Source organism: Lutjanus erythropterus, chromosome 2 (genome assembly GCF_056507025.1).
Source record: "Lutjanus erythropterus isolate fLutEry1 chromosome 2, fLutEry1.hap2, whole genome shotgun sequence".
NCBI classification, from domain to species: Eukaryota; Metazoa; Chordata; class Actinopteri; order Lutjaniformes; family Lutjanidae; genus Lutjanus; species Lutjanus erythropterus.
Window position 1 is genome coordinate 39449607 of NC_139318.1, and position 24888 is coordinate 39474494.

At 40.7% G+C, this 24888-nt stretch overlaps 1 protein-coding gene across 3 annotated transcripts in view; it reads right to left on the bottom strand.

Annotated features, from left to right (window-relative positions):
- Window positions 1-2189: 2189 nt before the first annotated feature.
- Window positions 2190-24888, bottom strand: part of arhgef10la (Rho guanine nucleotide exchange factor (GEF) 10-like a) — a 181937-nt gene continuing 159238 nt past the window's right edge. For all 3 annotated transcript variants that reach the window (XM_084739346.1, XM_084739337.1, XM_084739330.1), the window contains 4 exons: window positions 24358-24500; window positions 11818-11989; window positions 5050-5172; window positions 2190-3891 (listed from right to left, as the gene is read on the bottom strand). In XM_084739346.1, coding sequence (XP_084595472.1) covers window positions 3338-3891; window positions 5050-5172; window positions 11818-11989; window positions 24358-24500 — 992 coding nt within the window. In that variant the 3' untranslated portion in view covers window positions 2190-3337. The remainder of the gene's footprint in view (window positions 3892-5049; window positions 5173-11817; window positions 11990-24357; window positions 24501-24888) is intronic.

The following is a 24888-nucleotide window of genomic DNA, read 5'->3' on the forward strand; positions in this document are numbered from 1 at the left end:
GGTTCAGGTTGAACAAGCAACCTCTATAGTGACCATTACGGCATTGTGGCTGCAGCAGCATTGCATCCGGCGTGAATGAATTAGAGTATACATTTCTGACATGACATTGAGATTTACATTTAGATGACAGCATCCAAGGACAGTTTACATCATCTTATTTTTTTGTATGATTGTGGCTGAAAGCAGGCTGTTAAAAATGCTTTTGAATCTCAGTTGTGAGAAGGAGAAGGAAAGGGGGAAAATAAAGCTAAAAGTGCCCTCGAGGAAATATTAAACGTGATCTTTATGCTTCATGTGTGATGAAGGGATAAGACCAGATTTGGCTGGCAGGGCTGAGCACAAATGGAGGTGGAGAAAAACGATATACCATAACCTTCACCATCAGTCGGTTTATTCAAAATCCACGCAGCTATGTTCATAGTGGCCTCCGCCTACTGTGTCAACACACAGTAAAAAATGTGCACTGTTAAGTTTGTACTTCTTGATTTTTGTTTGTGAGATAGCTGCCAATGTCAATAGTCCATGTTTATGAGCCTGTCAATGCAACTATAACTTTTAATTGAGAAGTTATGAAGCAAAAACTTTACAATTTTACACACACACACACACACACACACACACACACACACACACACGGTACCTCTGAGTCCTTCTCATGCCAGCTCCGACTCAACATACAGCCGTTCTTGGATGAAAAACGTATTTCTCATGTTTTTATAAGCTCTGAAAAGAAGCAGCCTGTACAGCCAAATGGTAATGCTTTTCTACATCATTCAGTGTGGTTTTATTAGCCTGTGAGGTTAAAGGGATGGTTCAGATTATTACTGAAGTGAGGCTGTATGAGGTGTGTTACCTACAGTAGATGCCGGTCAGCAGAAACACAGTTTGGAGAAACAGAGAGGGACACCAGCACAGAAGCTAAGAAATGTATTGCTGTGGACAGGGTCAGCAAAAAAGTTTCACCTAAAAAAAAAAAAAAGTATCAGTTCAAGTTTACTTTATTCAGAACGTGTTCACTGCTCTACCTTGCTGTCAGACGATGAGCCGAATATTGCTCTCTCTCTCTGAACCAGCTAAATTTTTCGCAGAACACTGGAGTTGTTGGTCCACCGCTGCCTGGATACGTTAGTTTGTCTGTTACAGTGTTACTTGTGTGTTTTAAAAGGTTAGATCGGATTCACCAAAGTCATATAGTAACACAAACAAACCAACATATTGAGGCGGCTGTAAACCAGCAACTCTGCTGTTCTGCTGGGTAAAATTACTGATTTGGACTATAGAGTTGGGCTGGTTTGTCTGACAGCGAGGTCAAGTGATTAAAATATTGTAAATATACTATACACTTAAACCGGTATTGATTTTTTTTAGGTGGACCTAAAAGCTACTACAAGTTTTTAACTGGTTACGGAACGGTCTAAAGTTAATACCCTCTGTATGATAGAAAAGCAGGTATTTCAATATAGTTGTTAACTGAGTCGGATTCTTCGCAAAATCAGATGAAACGAGCCTGTATTTACATTTTCTCAGGCACCGTAAACTGTGAGACGTATGTTACAAAGAATTAAGAGGAGATTTTATTTAGATATTTGAATTTTATGATTATAGGGGCCTCTAAAATCAACACAGAATTAAAGTTGTAGTAGAGTTACCAAGTGCTTAAAATACTTTTTTGTCGCTGTCCATGTCCACAGCAGTTCATTGCTGAGCCTCCGTGCTGGTCCTCCTCTCTGCTTCTCCAAACTGAGGGTGCGCCGACCAACATCTACTGTAGCTAACAGACTGGATATCGATAACATGCGACTCCACATCAAATAACCCAAACTATTCCTTTAAAGACAGATCATATAAACTTTCAACTGATCTGAAGACATGATAACCATCAGGACATGCGATGTTTCCGTCTGACTGGATTGCCTGGCTGTTTATGTGCATCATATCCTGATCATAAAATATTAATGTTGCATTAAACTCCAAATATTTACCAAATATTAGCATGAAAACAGAAGGAAAACAAGATCTGAGGGGAGAGGGTTTACATGACTTAGTGTTCTGGCTAATGTGACAGATAATCTACATCAGAGCCTGTTAATTGTAATACAGACTTATGCTATTATTGTAAAACACCATGTTTAATCAGAATCATATCGTATATGATTGAAAATTAATCACTGGTGTCTCTGTTAGGTAGGTTCTCTCTGTTGATGCATAGCCGACAGCAGTTTGGACGGCTGCAGCACTTTTATTTCATCATTCGTTTATAGTTTTGCTTTTGATGTGTAACTGGGGTTTACAGCTAATGCAAGTTATTTATTAAAACCCTGTGTGCACATTTGTTTCATCTAGCAGATAGGTGACAGTGAATAATGAAACAGATATCTGGCATTTACAGTGCCTGGGCAAGATAATACTCCAAAATGTGGCACCAAGAAGCTTTGTTTCCTCAAATAAATCTGTAATAATTAGAGGATTTCTGCAGTGCAAATATAGATTCTGTAATATGGAGCAATAACATCTTTGACTCTCATAATTTTTGTTTTCCATCATCAGTTTTGCAGCCAGTCTGTCTGGAATAAACCTCCTCAACAAAGGCATGAGAAACTCTTGGAAGGAGCTCATTTTTTTGTAACCAAAAATCACTTTTGCAACAGCTGCAACAAAACAAGAAAAATGAAATTCTTTCTCTTTTTTTTTTTAAGAGCGCACAGATTCAATTTTGAGACACAATAGATATGGTACATTCACATTGTATGGGATGACAGGAAGGTTGGCAAAGCTAATAAAGTGATGCTAATGTGCTTTGTGATGCGGTGGAAGTCCCCGGCTTTCAGCTCCTAAACAGATGGGATCTCTCCCACAGGATCAGATAAAAGATGTCCATCTCTAACTCTGCAGAGCATGGCAGATTCAACAAAGGCCGCCTCTCAAAGGCGTGCTGTCCATGGGTGTTCGCACAGAAGTCCGTCGCATAAAATAAATGTTGCAGAGCGCGCGCCGCAATGATGAGGTTAAATCGAGGCATATCAATCTTAACTAAGGCAGGAAGAGGAGCCAGATCAAAACGATCACACGGAACTAATCTGCGGCGGCCCCTGCCACTGCTGGGAGGATGATGACGCACGGTCCTGAACATTCAAAGCGTCCTATGGGATGACAGTACCTCTGATAAACAGACAGTCTTAGTCTCTTTATTCCACAGGCTAAATCATAAGATGTCAACCTCTCTAACAGTGGCAACACCTTCTCATCATATATTCAAAGTCCTTATGGAACGAGTGATTCAAGGCTAAGCTGGCCAGACATTTATAAATACACATCACCTCGCCATATATTTTCCATATTACACTGTCAGTGGGAGCTGCCATACCATGAGAATATTCTCTAAACCCTCCCCACTTGTCCTAGTACCTGCTGCTGCCGCTCCTTCCTTCAGTCTACGGAAGCCCTTGCCTCCAGAGATAACCGCTGCAGAGATGACTCTGTCCCTGCGTCCTCCGTCTCGCTCGCAAGGACGTCCCCGCACCCACATTTCTGGGTCATCGCTGAGCTCGTAGATGGAGCCATCTTCCACGCTGTGCTCCAGAGACTCCAGGGAGGAGTCCGACGCCTCGTCGCCCAGCGCCGTTAGCGGCCGTCCAGGCAGTCCCGACGTGGAGCGCAGCTTGTACTGCAGCAGAACGCCGCGTCCTTTGCCTTTCCCCTCGCCCTGGTAGGAGCTGGACTGCTGCAGGGACTCCTGAGAGGACGTGTCGCTGCGGTCCTCGCCACCGCAGGCAGAGTCCAGGCCGTCCACGAAAGAATCCCTCTTCAGCAGTTCAGGAGACAGAGAGCTGGTGGTGGCGACCAGGAAGTCCACGGGCCCGCAGTGGGCATTGAGAGAAACCATTCCCTTTCCTGTAGGAGGCAGGCAGACACACTAATGTCATCCAGAGAGACAAGAGAAAGACAAAGTCCCACCGTTTCCGGTGAACCACCAAGGGACTGAAAAATATGAACGGTAGTCAAGGGCAAGAGAAGAATATTTATTTGATCCCATTTGAAATGTGCCATCAATCATCATTTCGCAGTTTGTCATAAAACTGTTGAAGTATAAGACTGTGAAGACACGTAAGTAGAAAGACAACACGCCTGAAAACTTGGTAATTCTATCCACATTACTGATTATTGATCAAAATAAAAACTACCCAAAGTCATCCCTACAGTATCACTGGTACTTGTGATATATTGTGATATTTCATTTTATCCATATTGCCCACCCATATGATAAGATCATCATCTGCACTATTTAAGAATTTATGATCTGCTTTTTTAGATAAAATGTGTATATAAAGATGTGTATATAGTGAAATAGCCTAAAAACATTAAGATACGATTCAGAAGAATATCAAGCAGCCCTTTTATAAACCACACCCACTTGTGGGCTTCTACCTTAATGGAGATACAGAGACAGATAATGTTGTTGCTTGAACAATCTCACCGTCTCTCACCATTCACTACCATTCATATAAGCTCCCATTCATCCCATTCTTCTCTCTATAAATCCTGCACCGAGCTGAGGTCAACTCATTGCCAGTTACGTCACTTATGCAAGTCGCAGTTTGAATTGTGTGAGCGGAGAATGACTTGAACTCAACCCTGGATCATAAACGAGTGAACTGCATTCATTCATTATAATTCCACCGCTGTAACAGTAATAATGGTGTCTACAGTCTGTCGTGTATTTACAGAGTATTCAATAAACTAGCTTGGAATAAGATGGCCGTGAAGTAAAGTCGGAGCAAGTGGGAACTCGGCATAATTAACAAAACGCTGCCAGGCAGTTTTTAAATTACCCTGCAACAATATATATATATGCAGTATTATTTGTGTGTTGCCTGCCTGGTAATATCTGCTCTGACTCCAAGAGCCACAAGAAAAATGTGAAGTGTGACCTCAATAATGGGCAGTGCAGAGTAATTTTCTATCATGAAAAAAAAAAACCCTCTTTCGCTTTTCTTTTGACCTCTTGAGAGGCTGTTCAATCACAGTCAGCCGCCTCCCTCTGATCCATACCTGTTATTTTGGGGATGCCCTCCAGTTTGGGGACCGGAAGGGTGATAATTAAGCCTTGGGCGGTGCCCACCCACAGCAGCCCCTGGCAAATTAGGAGACTCGTGACTCGCATGCTCTTCTGACCTGCAATATAGAAAACATTGACAGAAAATCGAACTGAGTTTTCCCCGCCGCCTGTTGTTACAGAAACACAGATAGCTCAGAACTTCAACAGATTATGGGGCCTCTTGAAAGAATAATAGATAACTCCTTGTTGACAAAATGATAGAGACTGGATGGTCTGTCTTTTAGAGAGTGAATTATGATCTTCCATCGATTTTATTATTACCAGAAGTTGCTCCAAACGGCTGTATTAAATCAACTGTTCAGTCCTAGCATGATGAAAAAAGTAAAAATACTTTCATTGTTGGTTATCAGTGTTAGCTCTGGGTGAGGTTTAAGCCCTGTGATCAATCTGTATTTGACAAGCTTAACACATGCACAGCGCAGCCACCTAGGGCTCTGGGTTACATAAGATTATGAAAAATTGGATTTGTCGACTTGCTACTGACCCAGTTGAAAGGAAAACTCTCATAAAAGCGCAAAGTAGGAAACAAGACTGTGTGAACTTGATATTATACGTCTGAGATCTGAGTGGGTTTGAAATATTGAACTTCGAGTTTTCACCTCCTACTGCACACGCAGAAAAACTGATATGCTGGGAAGTTTTCTTTTATTGGTAAAGTGACAAATGTCTTTAAAAGTATGTCAAATATAGGCATCATAATCTTTCCATATAAGTAAGGCCCTATGTGCTCACAGTAAACCCACGCTGCAGTTTTCAATCGTTTTGGTTCAGATCAAACCTTTTCTCAGGCAACATACAACCTCATGTTCTAATGTAGTTTCCTAAGAAAGTGGTTTTCAAACTGGGGTCTAGAGACCAACAGGGGTCCTTGAGTGGGTTCTAGGGGGGTCCCCAGCAAAAGAAGGAATAGCACATTTTAACTTTAAGCACAGTTTTTTGGAAGTTAGAACTAGAAGGAAAGAAACAGGGTTAGGTGTTTTGACCCGTCGAAAAATGCTGCTAAAAGTTCTGTGTGAAAAAGTTTAAATAAAATGAAGCAGCAGTATTACTGAGTCATGTTGTGGGCTGTGTATGTTTTCCTTTAGGGGAGTAGAGCGCTTGTTTCACAGTTTGAGCATGACACTTGGTTGTTTGGTAAATTGGTATCTGTATCAGCAGATATTCAGGTTTGCGGAATCGATGCTGGTATCAGACATGCAAATATGCATCAATGACTTTTCTATTTTTAACTCTAGAAATAAAAAACTAATTTCACTGATCCTCAAGACAAAATCCTCCGAACTGGGCTTAATGTGCATCTATTGTGGGAGGGGGTCCTTAACATGCAAAAGTCAGCCAACCCAACATCAGCCTGCACAGTCTAGACCTGCTCTATATACATCTTTAAAGTGAGATATAAGAATTTAGATTCACCTCATAGTTTCAGATATTGTTTTGTAAAGAATTCACAATCCCACCAGACAGATTAAGAATCTTTCTATTGTATAAAACATCCCATGGTCAGTTTTCTATTAAAGATTGTGAAGTTGTCTTGTGGAATAAAAAATGTACATTTGGCAGATTTCTCATTGCCCGTGTCCAAAAAGAGACTTAGATATTCCCTGCTGATAAAAAAAAAAAAGTATTTGACTTGAAAAAATATGATTCTACGAAGAAACTGATGCCCATACTGTGAACACAGAAACTACTCTGGCTTTTTCGTATTCTTTGCATTTTCATTTATGTAGATTATTTTTTGTATTTTAACTTTTGTATATCTTGTGGCTTTATGTCACTGCAGGTTGCCACCACACCCTGAGACGTACTTTTATACTTCTTTCATGTGTTTTTTTCTATTTGTTTGCGTGAAACAAATAAAACTAAAACTATATGAGAGTTTCCCTTAGATAACGACTTTATGATTTGGCACTATATAAATAAAACTGAACTGTAAGTATAAGGTTTTATCTAATAAAACATAACAGATCAACCTTTTTGTTTTAATATGAATATTATTACAGTAGCTATTAAAGAGAGCTCTGATACTTAGATACCCAAAAAACACCTGAGCGACATGCCTTTAGATTACATATTTACAAAGGTCTGAATCTGAAAGACAGAAGCAGAAAGATTTCTGTGGTCAATAACACTCAAGGTTTTGATGATAAGGTAAATAATTTCATCTCAGAGCGAGTCTATAACTCACACTGTCAGTCTATGACTCATCTTTTGCTCAGAGAGCATTTTCTGTCACGAGAACAACGTCGCTGCCTGTTCCCTTGAAATTTGCTGAAAACTTCACCACTTTCAATAGAGTTACCAAATCCTGGTTTATTCAACACCGAATCTCTTCTCCTCCTTAATTCTTAAATGTTTTGCCGCTCAGCCTTGGTTCAAATTTTTTCCAGTGGCAGCTCGTTATACTGCAGCAAAAAATTCCCCTGCGACCCAGAAAGCATTTTCCCTCATAAAAAACACATTATTATATAATTATTGACAGGACAGGAAGTCAATTATAACTTATGAGCTTTTGATCCATGTTGGTTTTATATTCACTGGACTTTCCTCAACTCGAGAAATGCAATTCAAAAAAAATCTGTGACATCATCACAATGTAAAGGCTATGGGCCGAGCAGGAACTCGTGGGCGGGGCCAGCAAGGAAACCAGGAAGTTGGAGGTTTTTTGGCATATGCACCAAGTGAGTAATTCTAATTGAACTGAACTGGCGCCGTGTTGATAGTAATAGATCCATGGTCCGTGTACAAACCCTGCACCCACAGTCACACTGTGTTCTATGTAAAAACCCCTAAATTACACCACAAGTAAATAAATAAATGATGTTTCAAACACTATATGTCTGTCTGTAAGTGGAATGAACACAGACTTGTTATTAAAGCAGTAGACAGCAGTGCATTTGAACTCACATATTAACATAATCATATTAACACAGTTTGATATCATATTTTGTATTCACGTCGTTACTGTAAGAGGTTGACCTGCTTGTATAAATAACATGAAAAAACAGACAATGTTGCATTCATTTGTTCGTTCTCGACCACAGCTAATCAGATCTGAGGAGATATAGAAAGTTCATGTGGTGACAAATGATGTAATTCAGGGTGGTTTTATTTTCCCTTATAGAGCGCGCTGATAGTCCCTGTGGTGAGTTTGAGCTGCGAATTTCTTTAGATCGAGTTAACTTTCTACTTCCTGCGATAAAGCGCGATGCAAGAGTCAACGCACGTTTTCTGCTGTGAGGTTTTCCTTCGCAGAACTCTTTTTGTAGCTCTGCATTAGTGACGGGGAGGGAATAATTGTGCACTCTTATTATACATGCACATCCTTTGTTTCCACTTAACAAAGGGCTGAAAAACATTGTTTGTTGTGGATTTATTTTTGCATTCCTTCTGTGGTCCCTCAGCTCTTGGCTCCCATTGTGGCCTAGTTATCTATAGAACCATTTACCATAATATCCATGGCAATCATAATTGAATTACACCAGCACTCATGTGATCACAACTAACAGAGAATGCTGATTTACATGTGTAGCTGTATTTACATGTTTGTTCTGTGTCATGCTCAGATTATGATGATTTGCCCGAGTGTCATTAATTAATTCATTTCACTGTGCGAAGATGAATCATCCAAAGTAAAGGAGCTGCTGCTGGTGCTGCTGTGTGGAGGCAGAGCAGAGGAGGACGTTCAGCAAACAGAGAGCGGAAGCCTTTAGGTGGAGACCTTGGAGGGTCACAGCAGCGAGTCGGGCGCCGGCGAAAACGGCCTTTATCTCGAAACTGTCTGCCACCTGCTCACATAGCCTCGGAGTCTATTTGTACTTTGGTTAGACAGCCTAAGTGAGAGTGATACTCACGAACACCCACTCTCGGGCTACCATGAAATCTGAAGTTAGTCGGAAGATGTGGGCCCAGGCATTGTCTTTAAGAACAGCGATAAAGAGGGATAATGACAAAGGCACTTGAGATTAAGGAGGTATAGCTTAACCTCGAGCAATCTTGCACCTCCAATTTTTGCAGCAATGCACACACACTCCGCAGTGTGAAGTGGGTTTATCGTGGGAGCCGGTATTTGCCTTAAAAAGAAGATGTCTCCAAAGATAAATGTTTCCCTGTGATATGTCACTGAGGACTTTATTTTGGAATATTATTTTTTCACCCTAAGGACAGAACTATTAAAGGCATTAGTAGAGAAGAGATCAGCAGTTTCCTCTGCCTCAGAAACTTCTCTGTTGTTTACTGCAACTGAAATTCCCTGTTGAGTATAAATCACATTAAGGGGAAAGGATTAGGGGGTATATCATTACTGCATGTCCTGGCATAAGTCAAGGAGAAACCTAGGGGAGCGGAGACCCATTGATGGAGAGAAACTACCAGTATTTCATGTGCCGTATCTGTGATTGTAGCGCGTCGGGGGGATCCTCTTTTCTCTTGTGAGCTCAACAAATCACAACTTAAGTCAAAGATCCGCTTCCTTTTGTGGACCCCGAAGACATGAGCCGAGCAACTTTTTTCCTTTTCAGCCTGTAACTTCCCCCAGGGCCGAGCCTCGAGGCCGCCACCCTCCCTCAAATCTGCTGCATATTTCAAGGAGAAGCACTGGCGCTGGGTTAGAATGACCTCTATGTCACCAAAATCCCCCGATACCATAACCTTAGGAGTCGGTTCTCATTAAAGTCTCCTCTTAAACAAAAAAACGGAAGCTGTACTTTATCAAATTATTTATAATTATATATAATGTTTTATATTAGACAGTATTAGACTCTAGTAAACTAGTGTATTATTTTCCACCGTTAGACTTAATTAAAGGGTAATTTGGGACATTTTACAACTGAACTGTACTGTAAACTAAAGTGTATTTTTTTCCCACAGTTAGATCCTTATTATACTTAATTACAGGGTAGTTTGGGACACATTTCAGCAGAACTGTACTGGAAACTAAAGTGTAGTACTTCCCACTGTTACACTTAATTAGAGGGTCATTTGAGACACATTACAGCACAACTGTACCGTAAACTAGAGTGTATTATTTCCCACCGTTAGACTTAATTAAAGGGTAATTTGGGACATTTTACAACTGAACTGTACTGTAAACTTACCCACTGTTAGCCCCGTATCAACTTAATTAGAGGGTAATTTGGGACACATTACAGCAGAACTGCACTGTAAACTAAAGGGTATTGTTTACCACCATTAGACCCTTATTAGATGGTAATTTGTGACACCTTACAGCACAACTGTGCTGTAAATTCAAAAATATAATGACAGTCAATTGATATAAAATAATACACTTTAGTTTACAGTACAATTCTGTTGTCATGTGTCCCTAATTACCCTCTAATAATGTCTAATGAGGGTATGATAACAAACATATTTTTTATAATTTTTGCCTAATGTGATTCAAGCATGGCTTGTTGTGTCTTATTGCTGTACTGTTTGATGTATAATGTCTAATTAGGGTATAATTGTGTTTGTTTACTGTCTAATAAAGAACACACTATTTCTAGTTTCTGTCCAATTTAATGCAAAATACAGCTTGTTACATTTTATTTGTTATATTTATTTATTTTTTTTACATTTTTATTCCTTTCTCTTTCCTTCTGTCTTTACTCAACTCACATGAGAAACCCCCTTTTTTTTCCTGATGAGATGAAGAACTACCCCAGCTTTGAGTATTGCTCTAAATACATCAGTCACAGTCTGGTGTGACTCAACGAGAAGGACAACATTTCCCAAATCCAGATGCATTTATACCACTCCCCGAAGCTCAAAATGATCTTCACATGTACTGAATGAGCTAATTGGCCCACGTGCCAAAGCCCGAACATATTTGAGGCAAGCTGGCGTCGAGTCACATGTACTGTAGTTATCACCATTAGACAGCTTTAGGTATGCTTCACTGCTATCGAATTTGTTTACTATAGTTCTTCCCTTAAAAATTGGGGGGGGGGACGAGACCCACGCTGTCTGACAAATATTTTATCCATCATGAAAGAAGGCACACAGGAAGTAATGGGCGATTTGTGGCATCCTAAACGGACTGCAGTGAGAAGTGAAACGGGAGGAGGGAGGAGGGTGAGTGGATTTTAAAGCAGAGCGGATGAGATGAAACAGAGTGTGAGAGGGAGAAAAGTGGGACAAAAAGAAAAGAAAATATTAACTCAAAAGGGAGGAAAGTGGGAAGGTACATGTAAGAGGAAAAAAGAGGTAAAACGGGCATGATACCGTTTCAAGAAAGACAAGAGCGTTTCCATGGGAACCCTTACTATGAAAATCTTTAAGGCTGCCATTTTACTGCCCCTCAATGACTTTATTTCTTTTTTTTATTAATCCCTATCTCTCACCCCATGGCTCTATTATGGCTTTGTGAAGGCCTGAGATGGATACTTATTCAGGTCAGTCCCTGGAGTGCAAGACCCATGGAGCAACTTGGACAAGACAAGAATACCATTCAGGGGAGGAGAGCATTCATCAGTGTTGAATTGATGCCTTCTTATTGTTCTTATACAATGAAGACAAAAATGTAACTAGTACAAATAAAATGAAATTTTGTGGTGAAACTTGAAAACAGTAGATTGTCACCAAGAAAAACAGATTTTTTTTTTTAAGTGTCTACACTAAATATGTGTTTCAGCTGCACTGCGGGACAGAGGTTGACCTCTATATATGGAGGTGACGGCCAGGTGTGATGTGTGATGAGTGTTTACCGGTGTTCAGCAGCGTCGAGCGTGTTGAGATGTTGATTTCCTGCAGGAGCTCCAGGGTTTCAGTATGAAAGAGACGGATGGAGGAACCCTCGGAGAATGCCATCCACACCCCTCCGCCGGCGCACGCCATGTGTGCAACGCTGACCATCGGGTCTGGGTGGACTTCGAACTTCTGTAATAAAAACAAAAATACCGTAATACATAAGGGCGACATGGGAAGAAAATGCAATCACCCGCGTCTTTAACAAATCACCTTTCCATGACGGGAAATGAAACATTTCTAAAACCGAAAGGTTAGCTCTCTCAGGAAGTCTGGTCCTTTAAACAAAACAGACATTTTGGAGGAATGTTTCTCCATATCATATTATTCTGTACAGAGTTGAGCAACATCACAACTAGTTTGCCCTTCTCCTTCATTCATTAAACATGTCTGAATCAGAATTGGAACTGGCTTTCTTGGCCAAATATCTGTATACAAACTAGAAATTGACTATTTTTCCACTGCTAACATAACAGCAAGAACAAGAACAACGACACTTTATGGTTAAGGGTACATGAAAAAGCATGAATTCAATCATGTAGAACCTCATGAACTATCAGGAATGTACCAGAATTAACAGCATCTCATGCATGACTTAATGCAACAATACGTTACCTAAAGCAAGGTATTTTAATCATCATTATTTCTGATGTTCTTCAAGCAAAAAAAACCTGTTAAAGAGTTGTAATCATGATTAACTAAGCATTAATTTTAACTTTGTCATGTTTGTGGCCCTTTGAATGAAGCAGTCACCTATCCATCTTCAACACTGATGAATAATATGATTAATGGTGGCGCTAAATAACAACTAAATAATTGATAATTAAAATGGAGTCCAAAATTATTATCCAATTTGCATTTCTATTTTTTTTAACGGGCCACAAACATAATGAAATCATTAAAAAGTAATGCTGGTTAATCATGATTACGGCACTGCTTTCTGGTCAGTGTTTTTTTTGGCCTGTCTCTTTAACTGCAGACTTGCCTGCGCAGATGACATGAACATCATTAAAATAACTCAGAAATTATGATGATTGAAATGCCTTAGTCGCTGCATTAATTGCATGATTTTTCATGCATTAATAAATGTATGACTTCCATGATGGTTCATGTACCCTCACTATATCAGATAAACAAATAAAGGTGAAGAGTAAACAGGACATGAATATAAAAAATATACAAGTGTTCATAAGTTGTAAACATTACAAATAGTGTAAAAGTAGTTATTGAGTGGATATAAATGGAGTGGATCTCTATGTACAGTATGAGTACAGTAAGTATATTTATATTGACAATACAGGATGCTGCATTTAAACTACAAAATGTAATTTCTCTTGGTCTCAGGGTTATTGATGCTGTATGGCTGATTTAACTGGCCAGTGGGAAGAAACTGTTCTTGTGTCTGGTTGGTTTGGCACACAGTGTACTGTGGTTATTTTTACGAAACTATACAATCCACAAAACCAAAAGAATTAGAACAGGGGACACAAAGAAAGGAAAAAGAAAAAAAGACAAGGAGAAGCAAGGTTGTTGCTTTGATGTGATACAAATGTACAAAAACATGCAAGTCATAGCAAGAAAGTAAAGCCATGACTGTGCTGACTGCGTCGCTCTTCATCTTAGTTCACACTTTGATTCCACAGCCTTTTAACTGGTACGCCAATTATTGTGACAGTCATTTCAAAGTTGATTTACTAGAGTGCTCATTTAGATCAAAACACTACAAGATAACTGTCATGATTAAATCATGGGAGGATGAGGTCAGCAGAAGGCCTCTGAATCTCACGTTCAGCTCTGCACTCACTTTTCTGTAAATAAAGTCTAACTCTGCCTCCTAATTTTGTAATTTACAGAGTCCCTGACACACGGGGCATATTTTTGCATCATTCCCCTGGCTTCTATCTTTTTAAGAGCACAATGGAAAAAGAGTGTTTCAGGCACACAGTCTTAATGAGTAGCTTGAAATAAATGCAATGAGCCTTATCATGGCAACACATGCAGCCCCTGCGGTCCAAGGCGTGACAAGGGTTGGTTTGGGCATCATCTTGGAACTCATATCACTGTCAATGCATGAGTTGCACGAGGCTGGGCAATTAGTCAGTGAGAGCAAGTGAGTGAAGATGAGAATGCAACCCCCACCCAAACATGAGTGCACCGGCGGACAGGGATTACCACCTGTTTATGTGCCCTTGCCAGTGGGTCCTCCTTTGTTTGAAATTAGGGAAAAGGGAGGAAGACTTTGATGTGTTTTTTTTCTCCTTTAATTGACTCCACAGCAGTGGGTGCCTGCTCCGCCTGGGAAAGGATATGCTATGCATCTCTCGGTTTTTCAAGTGCAGCCATCAAAAAATTTGATATCCATAATAAAAAGGCAAATTTCACCTTCAATAACCCATTGCAATTCAAATGAGTTGACGGGTTTGTGAAGACAAACACACCCCTGCTGTGCTATATATGCTGAATAATTATCGCATTAATCATTATCAAGCGTGGTGGCTTTAAAGGGACTTCTAGCTAATCAATGGCTGACATGCTGTAATTGTTGGGTGCCATCTTGTTTACCATATGTTCAAAACCACCTGGAAGGCATTCTGGGAAACTAAATGTATACAATAGAGTCATTTGCCTGCAATACAAAAGGATCTCAAAAAGTGCCCGAACATGTGTTTCAGTCATTGATTTAACATGTGTAAGAAAATAAATAACAATAATAAATAACCTTTAATGTTTACAACCCATGTTCCCCCGACTCTACACACAAGCACTCATTAATGTCAACAAGCGTGAAGCTAAGCACTTCACTGGCGACTCTGTGATGTAGCTGTCCACCTTTGGCTGTTTTGTAGCTGCGTCACTGGTCATTTGAACACATGTTTACAGAGACCTGCTCCATCACAACATCCTGCATCAAGGTAGACCGTGCTCTGAGCCAACAGGATGCAACATGCAGGACGAGGGGAAGCGCAGTCAGTGTTTAAATCTTTGACGTGTCCTGCACAAATGAAGTTGATGGACATATTCAGGATGTTGCTCATATTATCATCAGCATCATGTTGCCGCGGTTTACATTCATCCAGACACAAATTTGAAAAATGCTCTACAGAATTATTTCCTGGGTGTATACTTGTAAAAAATTGTAAATACTGTTTTTGTTTATTTTATTATACATTTTTATGCCAACATATCCTGATTTCAGTTATCTGTATATGTTATGTATGTGTTGCATGAAGGGACTAAAACTTTCTTTTTGTTGTGCTCCCCTGTGTTGTATACTGATGACACCTTGATACCTTAATACATACACTACCAGTCAAAAGCTTTAGAACACCTCAATTTTTGCATTTTTTTATTGAGAATTATGCAGTTTAATGTCTCATTGTACTCTGCAATGAAAGCATAGAACAAATAAATAATAAATCATGGAATCAATTTATAAACCAAAATGTATTCTAAACTTTCGACTCATCAAAGTAGCCACCTTTGGCAGACATAACAGCTGAACACACTCGTGGCATTTTTTCTACAATGGAAATCAAATATTCTTCAGAAAGTTCTTCCCAACTCTGTTGCAGAAGTTCCCATATATTTGTGGCACTTGTAGGTTGCTTTGCTTTCACTCTTCTGTCCAGTTTTTCCCAAACCAGCTCGATGGGGTTTAAGTCTGGAGACTGTGTTGGCCACTCCGTGTTTTCAAGCTTACTATCTTGTTCTTTTTTCCTACGGTAGTTCTGGTATAGTTTGGACTTATGTTTTGGGTCATTATCTTGCTGTAGGATGAATTCCTGACCAACTAGATGCATACCAGAGGTTACTGCATGGTGCTGCAGAATGCTGTGGTAGCCGTTTTGGTTCAAGGTGCCTCTCACTCTGCACAAGTCACCGACCCTGGATCCAGCAAAACAGCCCCAAACCATCACGCCTCCTCCTCCATGTTTGACAGTTGATGTCACACACTGAGGATCCTTTCACCTTCTCGATGTCGTACAAAAATCCTGTGTGATGAACCAAAGATTTCAAATTTTGATTCATCAGTCCATAACACCTTCTTCCAGTCTTCAGTAGTCCACTGGCAGTGTTTCATGGCCCAGGCAAGCCTCTTTTTCATTCTGACGTCTTAGCAATGGCTTTCTCGCTGCAACTCGACCTGTCAAACCTGCAACTCAAAGTCTTCTCTTCACAGTTGAAACTGAGACTTGTTTACTAAGACCACTATTAAGCTGTGCTTGAAGCTGTTGTCCTGTGAGCCGCCTATCATACAAGCTGTTGACTCTCAGAAACTTGTCTTGTGATTCTGTTGTGGTTTTGGGTCTGCCAGACCTCTTCCTGTCAGAGTTTCCCCCTGTTTCTGAGTGCCTTTTGATGGTGAAGGAAACTGTACTCACTGACACCTTGACTTTCTTCACTATTTCTCTGTAGGAAAGACCTATATTTTAAAGTGTTATGATGGTCTGTCTCTCTTCTATTGTTAATTGCCTTTTTCTTTCCATTTTTATAGCAACACACTACTTTCTGCAGTACAATACTGTTCAAATAATGCTCATGAGGGTATGGTACCACAGTGTGTTCCAGCACTACCTTTATGCAGACAGAGGGGGTTGTAAGGAATCAAGAAAGGTTGGGACACCTAGGAGGAATTGGTAGCACCAACTTTCAAGGCTTGACCAACCTCCATTGCTGCAGAACACCTTTAAGTTGCTAACCCATTTCTTGTTCCCTGAAAAAAGCCTTTTTGTATAATTCTGAAATGTACATTATTTTTCAGTTTTGGGTAACCTTACCTTTTTTTTTAACCTCTGGCAGTTCACCACTTACCTTTGAACCATTTCAAGCTATTCATTGGACTTGAACTGCTTGAATTTCAATTAAAAAAACGGAAAAATTGGGGTGTTCTAAAACTTTTGACTGGTAGTGTATATCAAATCACATTTAAGCCAGTATCACAAAATAAAGTTCTCCAAATATTCTATCATGGATAGAGGCCAAGCATGTTGAAAGCCTAGTGCACTGTGTCAAATACAGGATAAGCAGAAGCCACGACTGCTGCCCCCAACCAACAACCTGGTATTAGTCTGTTGAATCCAGCGCTGCTTTCAGAGATGAGGTGGTCAGTGAAGCTTGACAATAGTAATGTGCCCTTTCCACTCAACTCAGCAACAGTGTCACACTAACGGCAACATCCCTGCTATAGTCCTCCACCAGCAGTGGGGAAATAACAGCCGAGCTAAAGCCGCAAACACTGCTGCTGGTCTGAACAGCTCATTAGTCCTTCATTACACTAGGTGACAAGGTGTCTTTGTCCTTTGCCGAGCACTAAGTCCACATCTCCACTCTGAGCTATGGCGAGGGAGTCGAGTGGAAGTGTGAGTGATAGGAGAAAGCAGGTAGAAAAAGAAATAGTAATGGGACGAGGAATGAACAAGGCCTGCCAGTCAGTATTGATCAAAGCCTGTACGTCCGAGTATGTCCTGCTTTGTTAAGGTTTGGTTACACGGGAGCGACTCAGACCTCTACGAAGCGTTGACGTTTGTGTAGCTCTGAAATAATGCAGAGATTGGTCTGAAGAAACACACAAACAAAGCTGACACGTTGGCGGGTTTGAACAAAATAACATTTGTAATAAAAATCAAACGAAGACAGTACTGCATTATCGTCAGATTCAAATCAGTCCCTACTGTGCGACTAGCTACAAAATACAATATAATTTGGTTAGGGTTTCCCTCATTTTCTCCTCAATTAAGCTGTTTCACATTCTCTTTGTGTGCCGTGATTCCTGCTGCTACCGAACCCCTTTAGTTGGCCTAATGGGAAAGTCGATGGGAATTATTCTTTTTTTTTGTTAGAAGTGAATCAGTTTAAAGGGATAGTTAACCCAAAAATTAAAATTCAGTCATTTTCTGCTCACCCTCACGCTGATTGAAATTTGGCTTTAGTTTTTTAGTTCATAATACACTGCTGTAGTTTCACAGGAAAACAGCGCTGCAAAATCTCCCACACAGTTTAAGTGAAGACCTGTAAAGCCCTGATGTGCGTTTCACACACCGTCACACCACACACGCCCGGTTCAGATGGTGTGCACACGCAACATGGCTTCAAGCTACGGATTTACACTGAAGATTTAGGCTATAAACATGGTGTAAATTATGTCTTTCAACTCAACTTGATATGATTTTTGATTGGCTTTAAGAGACTTGGATTACACCAGACAAGCAGTATGGAGACATTTTAAGTTTTTTTCCTGTTGTTTTTTCACTTTGAACACTGGTCACCATTCACTTCCATTGTTTGGGAGCAACATTGTTTTCCAGTGAAACTCCAGTGTTTTCTAGCCTAATAAACTAAACCTAACCTTCAATCGGGGTGAGGGTGAATTCATTTTTGGGTGAACTATCCCTTTAAATTGATTTGAACCTGTTACAGAGTGATGTCCTCTTGCATGATGACACCGGTTACTGCAGTTTACCATAAGCAGGGTCCTCTGCAGGCGAGGAGAGCTCAGATCCCGCTAGTTATGGGGAAATATTTTTCGTTGTAGTATCTCAGTTGGCCACCAGGACTGACTGACTTGCTGGCCATATCCAGTCCTCTTAATACATCTGCGGGGTGTATCTGTTTAATAATAAATTGACGGAGCATCTGCGATTCAGCCATTGTGAAGCCCACAGTGCAGTGGCTCTGGCTGTCACCATCATGGCAATATCTGACAGCGCCTGACGGCTTGTTGCCACTTGGCCGAATCGGGAGAGCTATTAGCAGGAACTGAAGCTGGTCTCAGCGATGACAGGACTTCGAATGACCTTTTTGACCACACTAGCGGGTGGGCACGAAAATTCAACAATTCACAGAGAATAAATCCCAGTAACTATGGTGATCTCCTGGCTTATTCTAGGACAGTGGTTTCCAAACTATAATAAACTATAAATATAGAATGAAACAAACAGAGCTGATGAGAGTGATGCTATCATGGTGACCTTTATTTCACTCAAATTCAGCTTGAATCCCTTTTTATCAGCTGTATCTACCATTATTGTTAATAATTGTTGGGTGGGGGCAGTATGAACATTTTGTAGGTTCTGAAGGGGGGCATGCCAGAAAAAGTGTGGGAACCACTGTTCTAGATAAATAGCTCATAATCTCCTGATGGATTGGCACAGACTTTGGTATGGACTTTCATGGTTTGCAGGTGATGTAATGTTCGGTAAACCACAGCTTTTGGTTGGTAAAACCTTTTTTTTTAGTCTAATACTTTGGTTTATGACCAAATACCTGCCAAACCAATGAAAGATTCAGCTGTCCTTTGTTTTTAGTGCTAATTAGCAAACATTTGCATGCTAACATGCTAAGCTAAGATGGAGAACATGATAAGCATTATACCAGTTAAAGAACAGCATGTTAGCATTGTGACAGTGACTATGCTGCATTTACTTCAAACTACCACTGTGCCTAACACAGCCTCACACAGCAGCTAATGTAGTCTAGCATCACCAGACAAATTCACCAATGTGACAGACTATTCATCTAGAATCTCTCAGTTCAATTTTGATTTCCAAGGACCGTGATCAACGGGTGTAGACCAGAATACCTCTGCCAATTGGATACAATTGGATAGACCTACAAGAAATCAGAGCAATGAGTTGTGTGACGCAGCGCTGACACAAGGAAATTGGGTCTATTTTCAAGCAGGAAAAAAAGGTGGCCTTGTCACTTTCTCAAATTACAACTAAACAGTACACTCAAATGTGTTTCTGAAAACATCTGAGGTGAGAAATAGACAACGCAGTAACAGAATTTTCATTTATATTTGATCAGCACGGCAAATTTGACAGTTTTATTTGAGTTTCGTGAACCCGGTGCACTGAGCTTTGAGAAATTTGTAATGTTTGACTTTTGAAATGCGGTGACGCTCCTCTGTCGGTCAATGCATCAAACCCGAATGATATTAAATGAACAGTTGTGATTGGCCCAAAGAGATTCAGAGCAGGTGGAAATCGTTCTGAATGGGGAGGGGGACCAGATGTATCTGCCAGAGCAACTGAAACATGAGCTTGAAGATTCATCTGGTTCCCAGGCCACTGTTAATGTGACTGCAAACTCTCTTTGTCTTGTTTCTATGCCATTTCCTTTGTTTAAACCTCTGTGGTAATATCTAATACTCAAAACTGTCAAAGGTATCATTTGTGAGCTTGTTACACAATATCTGAATTTTAACACTGATGAAACATTCCTTTGTCCATATTAATCTTTCCTCACAACCACTCCATGGCTGAGGTTTTGTAAGCACTATAATTTTCATGTATCCCCACTGAGGTGGAGTGTACGTAATCGAATAGCACGAAGCTGAGAGTACACACAAACTTTTAAGTGATGATTCGTTGGGTTGTCTGTTGGAGGCCATTTCTAACCCTGCAGTAAGTATGTTTACCCAAAACAGTCCGAAAATGTTATATTTAAATAATACTGTGTCGAAAAGGCATCGCAGGTGAAGATTTAAAAAGAGACTAAATCAAGCAGTACGGTGCAAGGATCAACGGCGTCAAACGAGACAGGCTACAGTGTCTGGCAAAGTCATGGATAAATGATTCAAAAGTGCGGCAAATCTAACAAAGTGGTGAACCTCCGCCGGGGACAACAATGGAAAGAAGTGAAGTGAATACGAGCCCATGACCCTCTGGCCTCGCTCGAAGTCATATCTCTTCCTACAAGTGCCAAGCACTGATTCAACCACATCCTGGATATGCACCACAGCCCATGTGAAGTCAGCCCTCTTGAGTCCACATTAGTGAGAAAGACAAGGTTAGCAAAGAAGTAACCAGAGCTGACCTGCTAAGCTCTGTGGGAGATACACTGAACCAGAACTGTGCCTCTACTGCGTGGCCATTCAGCTGATTAAGCTTGTGTCTCTGGAGGACTGGGCGAGGGAAAAGAGGTGAGGGTATAAAAGGAGACAACTCTGGCTCATCTCTTATGAGGATCTTGAGGCGGACTCAGTAAGCAGCTGTCTCTGTATTGATCGTACAGATCTGTCAGCTTCTAATTTCATGCAACTTTTAAGAGAAAAAATGTAAATTCATGTTCATATTGACTTTTTACTTATATGATTAAAGATTTTTTTTTTTTTTTGCTACTTTTCTGAATGTTGTTTATCTGCATATTACATTTGGCATGAAGTCAACCAAAACATCTGTAACTGCAAATGGAATGGGTGGAACTTTCCTAATTCTGCTTTCTGGAAATGTAGCTCATTTACATTGAAAATGGAAAACAAATTTATATGATGTGGGTGATGACACATGCATTTTGTTTATTGTTAATGTTTTAGTTTGTTTGTTTGGTTGTTCAAATTCAGCGTCGTGTTTTTATATGTCATCAACTATTTATCCAGGGAAGGTTTGCTTGGAACACATGCTCCTTTCCAACAAAAACCCTTCCACCCATTTACACAGCTACGCACAATCACATCTGGGAGCTATAATTAAATGGTAATGGTTTGCAGTTCGGCATCTGAATACCATATTAACATTACCCAGAAGAGTTTGTTTTCTGTCATTCATTATTGTCTACCACAGCCGGAAAAGTCCCCCCCCCGTACACCTCTAATGACACACCGTACAGATGAACACCTTGGAGAATGACTACACAGAAATGGAAAGCATGACAAAGACAACACCCAGGACGATTTTCTGGAGATAATGGTGCGCGTTCCCGTACTATAACTCAAAGCTCTACAGCAAAATGAAGCTTATTTGTGTGTGAGAGCTCCAACAAACATTGTATGAATCTACAAAGGGTCTGATTCGTTGTCCATGCAGCAGCTCCAGGCAGTAAATCTTGATGACATCACAGATTAGAAAGCCGGCTCTCTAAGGCTGTGTGCATAAATCTTTTCAGAAAATGAAAGCAGAGGAAAATTTCCTCAAATGGTGCAAAAAAAAAAAAAAGCCAACAACAAAACAAATAAGTGAAAAAAAAACACCTTGTCAAGCAGTTTCACTTATGAACCCATCCATTTAGGTCTTCAAACCATGTTTTAGTGAAGAGAGAATATTTATCAGCAGCTGTTTGCAAGGTAGGTGGAGTTGACCTTGGAAGTAGGGATGAGAGAAAAATAAATTTCCTTGAAGCTCATTCTTCAACTGGCAAGATAATCCTTTCAAACAAAAGCGTTTGAATTGCTAAATATTATAGCCTTTGATTGTTGCAAAATTACTTAAATTGTGTCAAAAACAATAAATACATCACAACCATTGATTTTACTCTATAACAACTTTTCAAACATAAGGACATTGCGTTTAACCTACGCTATAATATGTTTTAAACTGGAGAATCAGACCTGGTCAAGTAGTGCTTACTGCAGAGCCGAATTTAACCTAGTCCTGCTCCACCTCTCTGGACTAAGTGATGCTCCACCCAAGGCACGAGGCTGGGTAGGGTTAGGGTAAGAATAACAGGAGATATTCTTGGGTGGCGTTGACCCAGTCCATTTTTGTTCTACATGGTTAACTCCACCCATTTGCTTTGCAGTGAGCAGCCTCTCAACTTGGGAGGGATGCTGGTCAGTGAGCGTCTGGTGGTTGGGCCTTTGCTCCTGTGGCCTGGTCGAGAATGAACTTCACGGAGCCACAATCATGTGGGCCCATCACATTCAGGGATAGGCATTAGGTGCACTGTCATATGGACTGGTCATAAAAAAAACATCGTGTTTGAGCAGAGGGTGATTCATAAGTGTACTTGGTACCACGCGGCCTGTTAGCTCAGTTGGTAAAGCATTTGCCCCAAGTATTGAGGCTCTGAGTCTTCTGTGACTCCCACCTATGTCTCTTTCCTGCATGAAATCCGCAACCTCTCTCTCTTTTTTTTCCTGTATTCAATTCAGCTGTACTGTCCAAAGTAAATGCATAAAATAACCCCTAAAATTTTAATAGCAAAAAGTGTTCTTGGTACCCAAACACCTTACACCTAAGATCAATGATCATCACATCACGTCAGTGGATGAGACTGCTGGTCAGTCCTGGTAAACCCAAACATGTATCGAAGGTGATTTGGTTCTACTCATGAAATTCTCACACATCCCGGGGGAAGTGTGGAACATGGAATCCAAACGGGCCGTCTTCACAGCCTCCACTGGAGGAGCACTGCAGCAAAAAACCCAAGTGTAGGAGGAGTTCAGTGAAGCTATGAAGAACGACTTGATTAGCCTTAAGGAAGTTCTGGCAAACCAATGACTCAGGAAGGGAAAGCTTGGCTTGGTTCAGACTGTGTTCAGCAGGAGAGTAGAACTGCTACTGACAGGGGTATTGTCAAGCAGCGGAGACTCCGGAAAAACCATACCCATATCCCTGGCATATCTTTGGCAGAGGTGTCTGAGGTAGTTGAGACACTCATCAGTGGCAATGCGCCAGGTGTGTTAGAGATTAGTCCTGAGATGGTGAAGGCTCTGGACATTGTGGGGCTGTCATGGCTGACACACCTCTTCAGTGTTATATGGAAGTCGGGGACAGAGCCAGTGGACTGGCAGGGGGATGCAGGGTTTGCTCCAGTTACTGAGGTATCAAACTACTCCGCTTCACTGGGAAAGCTTATGCCAAGTTGCTGGAAAGAAGAGATTTCAGATCAAGAAAGAGCAATGCAGATTCCATCCTAGCAGCAGAACAGTAAACCAGTGCTTTACCCTCACAGGGTTACTGGGAGTCATGGGCGTTTGCCCATCCAGCCTACATGTATTTTATAGATTTGGAGAAGGTTTACGACTGTGTCCATCAGGGAGTACTGTGGGATTACTGCAAGAATATGGAGTACATTGCTACAAGCCATGCTGTCCTTAAATAAGAGAGCTGAGTCCGCAGGCAGTCGAACATGTTTCCAGTGGGTGTTGGTCTCCAATGGGGTTGTCACCATTTCTGTTTTGTGATCTTCATGGATTGGATCTAAAGGCACAGCCGGGGGGAAGGAGAGTGTCCAGTCTGGGGACTTCAGAATTGCTTCTCTGCTCTTTGACTTGTGCTGCGACCCAGAAAATGGACGGATGGACGGACAGAATTTTGCAATGCGCTGTATGCCACATGACATGGCCACCTGAGTTATTCCCATCCAGTAATTTCTTTAAAATTAGCCTTAAAAAATTACAATATACACCAAAAGAATATAAACAGAGAAAAAAGAATATCTGTAAATGGTTGATCCAAACTGTTTGTCACGATGACTGTATAAGCAAAAACAATACCAAAAAAAACAAACATACCTCAAGTTTAGAAAATTTCAGCAGTGCATTCGACTAGTCCTCAACTGATGCAGCGACAGCATCTATTTATTAACTATCGCTTTGAAAATTCTTACTGCACTTGAGGTTTTGTTCATTGTTTCTATATTTTCTATAGTATTCTATTCATATCTAATGTGCAATCCTGATGATAGCCCTTTGACACCATGATGGCAAATTACTGCCCATTTATTTTTTTGAATATCAAGGTAAACGTTATTTTTCCCAGCAATGACTTAGTTATTACCTGAGTGGCGAGGCTGGAGATGTTCACGACTGTGACAGAGTTCCCGCAGCTTGCCCACACTGAGTCATCTAACACCAACAGTGTTCGCACCGGTTCTGAGCCGAGGCTTACACATCTGCAGGAGTCAGGGTCCCAAAGGTCATCTGGACAGAAAAAAAAAGAAATGCACTGCTCAACTACAACCAAGCAATCACAAGTATGTAGGAAAATGCTTAAAATCACTGACTATTATCACAGCTATCCTACAGTTATAATAATAAACTCTGAACACATGCCCCCTGTCTGTTTGAACACTGTCACATTGAGCGAGGCAATTAAATTCAATTCTTCCCACTTGTACCACAGCAAGTTCGCTTGCTGTTTACTTTAAAAATACTCTTAAAGCTATCTAACGTTGTTGAGCAATTACTAAAGCATCAGTGGAGAGGGCTCACAGTGGAGGCTCGTTTGCTTTCACTCTAACAGCCATGTGAGAGAATATGTACTACAGGTTGACTAAATAAATACTGTGAACTTCCATTTGAATCGCCA